The following is a 5,333-nucleotide window of genomic DNA, read 5'->3' as shown; positions in this document are numbered from 1 at the left end:
AGCGCTCGCAGAGCGGGGAGGGGGCAAAGCGAAAGGCTCAGGGAGCGGGGCGGATCAGGGCGGTGCCTTCTCACCTGGGGCCGGGGGGTCGGGGCACACCTGGACCCTTTGCCAAGCCACGTGGGATCCTTAGGCAAGCCCGGGATGCTATAGGCTGAGGGTTCCCGCTCCTTTGGGGAACGTCATGCCGATAATTAGTCTCGGAGATGTATAAAAGGAGAGAGCAGAGCAGCCGAAGACACTTCTCCGGCTGCGAAGCTCCTTCGCTCCCCGGCTGCGGAGCGCTGCCTCGCTCCGTCTGGTTCTTTGCATCGCGCCTTTGGACTACGAGCATCTCTGAAAGGCCTTCCCAAGCAGGGGGCCGTCAGAGATTCCCCCAGCTACCAAGGCCGCTCGGTAAGTAACGTTGGGCTGTTTCCTAGAGCCGGCGGGCCAGGCCTGTCTCTGATCCATTCGGAGCCAAATCGTGCGGGGGGTTCGCTAGTTGAACGTCTTCTGAAAATTGGCTGCGGAATTAAAGCCGTAGGTTGAGAAGGGTCAGAGGAAAATAGGCACAAACCGCCATCAGTTGGACAGAAATTAGAAGGGAGCTCGGCGGAGTCCGCGGAAAGAGTAGAGAGGATGCTGGGCTCCGGCTTCCTTCAGGCACGGGAACCGAGACCACTTGGAAACATTTCCCAAGACCGTTAGTTCTTTAGCAAGTGAATAGAAGGGAATTAACCAGGTTGGCCAAGCCCTTCGAGATCATCAGGGAGTTGGACTGTTCCTTTAGTGTGGCTGTAGGTTGTTTGAAGGCGGAGGGGCAAAGTGCTGTACTTTGTTTTCAAAGAAATACTCCTAATTGCTAACTACTTTGTTTGTTTCTTTCTTTACCTTTAGGGAAATAAAGGCACCCTCCACCACTGCCTGGCTCCCCAGAGGCGGCAAGATGAGTCTCACCAGCTTTTTGCCAACTCCAACTCGCCTGCGTCCAGAGCAGCTGGAAGAAGGAGCAAGAGCTCCAAGGTGCGGGGAGAGCGCTCCAGTGCCATCACGCAGGGAACCTCCCCGCTACGGCTGCCGGAAAGGATGGATACCTCGGCTCCTAGAGGATTTTGGAGATGGGGGTGCTTTCCCGGAAATCCACGTGGCCCAGTATCCCTTGGGCATGGGCCGGCAGAAGAAACCATCCAACGCTTTGGCCCTTCAGGTGGATGCGGAAGGGAAAATCAAGTTTGATGTGATTGCTCGACGAGGGCAATGGAAGGACAAGGTCATTCACAGCAAACACGCTGACCTTGTGCCAAAGGAGGTCAGCAGCGTGGATGATGCTGAGCTGCAGAGACCAGACGAGGAGGCTATTGTGGAGATCACAGCCAAGACAAGAGCAGCCTTGGAGAAATCAGTCTGCCAAAAGCTGGCGGCAGCCATGCCGGTGCCAGCGGCCGGCAGAGCGGCTCCGGCACAGTACATTCGCTACACTCCGTCTCAGCAAGGGGCTGCCTTCAGCTGCGGAGCAAAACAGAGGCTCATTCGCATGGTGGAAACGCAGAAGGACCCTCTGGAACCTCCCCGCTTCAAAACGAACAAGAAGATTCCACGGGGACCAACTTCTCCTCCTGTGCCTATAATGCACTCTCCTACTAGAAAGGGAACTGTGAAAGAGCAGCAAGAGTGGAAGATTCCTCCGTGCGTGTCGACCTGGAAAAACACAAAGGGTTACACTGTGGCACTAGACAAGCGTCTGGCTGCCGGGGGCAGAGGACTGCAGGCTGTTCATATCAATGAAAACTTTGCCCAGCTTGCTGAGGCTCTCTACATAGCTGACAGAAAAGCTCGGGAGGCAGTAGAGATGCGTGCCCAGCTGGAGAGGAAGATGGCCCAGAAAGAAAAGGAAAAGCACGAGGCAAAGCTGCGAGCAATGGCTCAGAAAGCCAGGGAGAGCAGAGCAGGGCTCCAAAGCCATGCTGGAAAAGAGGCTGCAGAAGCCAGAGATGAAGCTCGACACGAGCGGCACCAAGAGAGGCAGCGTGACAGAAATCTTTCCAGGGCAGCCCCCGGGAAAAGGTCAAAGCTGCGAGGAAATGAGACCAGAGACATCAGTGAAGTGATTGCCCTAGGGGTACCCAAGCCCAGCACATCCAAAGAAATCCTGTACGACCAGAGGCTGTTCAACCAAAGCAAGGGGCTGGACAGTGGCTTTGCAGGAGGAGAGGATGCCATTTCTAATGTTTATGACCAGCCTTGGAGAAGTGGCAAGGCTATGGCCCAAAGCATCTACAGGCCAACTAAAAACCTGGAGAAGGACATGGATGGGCATTATCTAGAGGTTCAAATAAAGACCAACAGGGTTGATCCTCAGAGAGAGTTGTCTCACTCAGATATGAGAGGGAAGGGCAGAGATGGCCCAGTTCAGTTTGAAGAGGATCCCTTTGGTTTGGACCAGTTCCTGAAAGAAGCTAAGCAGCATGGTGCTTCTAAACGGCCATCAGAGAGGAGCTGTCCAAAAGAGCATGGGAGCAAGAGGAGCAGGAAGGACTGAATGCCTCTGCCCCTTGAGAGGCAGAGAACTGGACTACAAGCTTGGAGTAGACACAAGCAGGCATTTCTAATACCAGGTTTTGGTAGTTGTGTCTGTGCCTGGAACAGGAAGTGACAGAATGTCAATTGCCATTGCATATGAAAAGGAAACTAAGGTTTAAACACTCCCACTGCTCTGTTAGCTGTGCACCCTCTCTATTTTTTCTGCAGATACTAACTTCTGGTTTTGCTGACCTTGGCTGCATCACTTTCTTGTGGCCAAGTACTAACAAGTCACTCTATGGTTTTGTCCAGGGGCCTTCTTGTGTTGTGTATAAATGGTAAATACAAAATACTGTGTGTATTTATATATATATATATTTAATACTTATTAATTGCATTCCATATTTCTAGAGTGTAGTTTTGCCTCTCAATACAGCTTCCTTTGCTTTCAACCCAGCTGGTCTGGCCTTTTTCTGTTGGGGGGGCATTTCAAGCCAGCACACAGGTGAATCACGGAATGTTAGGGGTTGGGAGGTATCATCTTTATTTGTTGGGTTGTTTTGTTTTGTCTTTTTAAAGTGCAGACTTGGCCTTACACAACTTGCTAAGCTCCCCACGGTTTCCTGAGTCCCGAACAGCTGTACAGAAGGGTTGTAACTATTTTACTATGCCACGGGAAAACAAACCAAAACAGTTCAATCTGATCTATTTGTGGCAGTGCTCGACCCCAAAGTCTGCTTTTTGTATTCTTTCCCTCTCTCTTTTTTTATTAACTGATTACAACAACTGTGCTGCCTCCAGCAATTAACTGCCCGTGGTGTTTGGGATTTGATTAGAATGAGGTGGGTGAAGACAGTCCTTTTGAATTCATTCGTGGTGTTTTACTGTATGAAGGACTGTAAATGCTGCTAAAGTTGTGCAAGTTTAGGCTTTGCATTAGATTTTATTGCTGGGTTTCAGTTCTTTCTTTTTAATGCAGACAATATCCTTTAATTTTCCTTTCTTTTCCTTTCTGCATTGTGACCAAAGCAAATCTCTGTGCGCAGAGCAAGTGTTGAACAAGCAAGTCAGGATTCAATGTGCCATTATTTCTGTTTGAAGTCTTTCAAAGGAGGCTTTGAGCGAGTCGAGCCAGAGTTTCCCCAGCGAGCAGGGTGGGAGCTCCACAGCTGTCGTTGTAGCAAACTCAAGAAGGGGATGTTGAGGGGAAAAGCCAGCTGGGCCAGTCGCTCGCTTTTGAGATGGCCATTTGCCCGTGGGTAATCTTGGGGTATGGAACAGCCATTGAACCCCTTCACCTCCAGCCGCAATTCTTCTGGGTCCCACTGGAATCAACAAATCAAAAGTTGAGGATTATCAGGCTGTTGACCTGAATTTAACAAAGAGGTGAGAGAGAGGCCCGGAGCAATCACCACCGCCGTTAGTCTTTTGTGCAGTCTGTAGATGGCTGCCGAGGTGTGAAAGGGTTAACTGTCTTGCTCGGAGAAACGGCGGAGGGAAGCTGCTTTGCGGAGGCGGAGGAGTCCCTCCCTCTGCTGCCGCTGCCGTCCCTCTCTCTGCTGCCGCTGCCGTCCCTCTCTCTGCTGCCGCTGCCGTCCCTCTCTCTGCTGCCGCTGCCGTCCCTCTCTCTGCTGCCGCTGCCGTCCCTCTCTCTGCTGCCGCTGCCGCTGCCGTCCCTCTCTCTGCTGCCGCTGCCGCTGCCGCCCCTCTCTCTGCTGCCGCTGCCGCCCCTCTCTCTGCTGCCGCTGCCGCCCCTCTCTCTGCTGCCGCTGCCGCCCCTCTCTCTGCTGCCGCTGCCGCCCCTCTCTCTGCTGCCGCTGCCGCTGCCGCCCCTCTCTCTGCTGCCGCTGCCGCTGCCGCCCCTCTCTCTGCTGCCGCTGCCGCTGCCGCCCCTCTCTCTGCTGCCGCTGCCGCTGCCGCCCCTCTCTCTGCTGCCGCTGCCGCTGCCGCCCCTCTCTCTGCTGCCGCTGCCGCTGCCGCCCCTCTCTCTGCTGCCGCTGCCGCTGCCGCCCCTCTCTCTGCTGCCGCTGCCGCTGCCGCCCCTCTCTCTGCTGCCGCTGCCGCCCCTCTCTCTGCTGCCGCTGCCGCCCCTCTCTCTGCTGCCGCTGCCGCTGCCGCCCCTCTCTCTGCTGCCGCTGCCGCTGCCGCCCCTCTCTCTGCTGCCGCTGCCGCTGCCGCCCCTCTCTCTGCTGCCGCTGCCGCTGCCGCCCCTCTCTCTGCTGCCGCTGCCGCTGCCGCCCCTCTCTCTGCTGCCGCTGCCGCCCCTCTCTCTGCTGCCGCTGCCGCTGCCGCCCCTCTCTCTGCTGCCGCTGCCGCTGCCGTCCCTCTCTCTGCTGCCGCTGCCGTCCCTCTCTCTGCTGCCGCTGCCGTCCCTCTCTCTGCTGCCGCTGCCGCTCCCGTCCCTCTCTCTCTGCTGCCGCCGCCTTTTGCTGTTGTTTGGTTTGATTTTTCCCTTTATCAGGGACTTTATTTGCCGGTTGAGCATCTGCTATAAAATATCATCAGTCTTTCCCACTGTGGCTGCTTGTTTACACAAGCTTTCCCGCGGTGAGTAAGACCTTTTCCATTGGCTCCTCTTGTCTCTGCCTCCACTCCCCAGGCTCAGCTGTCCTATGCATTGGGCATCATTGAGAAGGTTTTTCTCATAGAATTGTTAAGGTTGGAAGGGACCTTAAGGATCATCCAGTTCCAAGCCCACTGCCATGGACATGGACATCTCACACTACAGCACATTGCTCAGAGCCACATCCAGCCTGGCCTGCAAAACCTCCAGGGATGAAACTTCCATCACCTCCCTGGGCAACCTGTGCCAGTGTCTCACCACCCTCATG

General features: G+C 54.8%; 1 protein-coding gene across 1 annotated transcript; it reads left to right on the top strand.

Moving 5' to 3' along the window:
• The first annotated feature begins 928 nt into the window (after positions 1-928).
• LOC128899453 (SNW domain-containing protein 1-like) lies at positions 929-2,521 on the top strand. Its single transcript, XM_054178603.1, has one exon. The coding sequence runs from the start codon at positions 929-931 to the stop codon at positions 2,519-2,521; it is 1,593 nt and encodes a 530-aa protein (XP_054034578.1).
• Positions 2,522-5,333: the final 2,812 nt, after the last annotated feature.

The sequence above is a fragment of the Dryobates pubescens genome, chromosome Z, assembly GCF_014839835.1.
Source record: "Dryobates pubescens isolate bDryPub1 chromosome Z, bDryPub1.pri, whole genome shotgun sequence".
Lineage (NCBI taxonomy): Eukaryota > Metazoa > Chordata > Aves > Piciformes > Picidae > Dryobates > Dryobates pubescens.
The sequence above is the reverse complement of the archived record's forward strand: the minus strand, read 5'-3'. Positions and strand labels throughout refer to the sequence as shown.

Coding starts and splice junctions, on each gene's coding strand:
- LOC128899453 (XM_054178603.1), top strand. CDS start 929: ATGAGTCTCACCAGCTTTTTGCCAACTCCAACTCGCCTGCGTCCAGAG.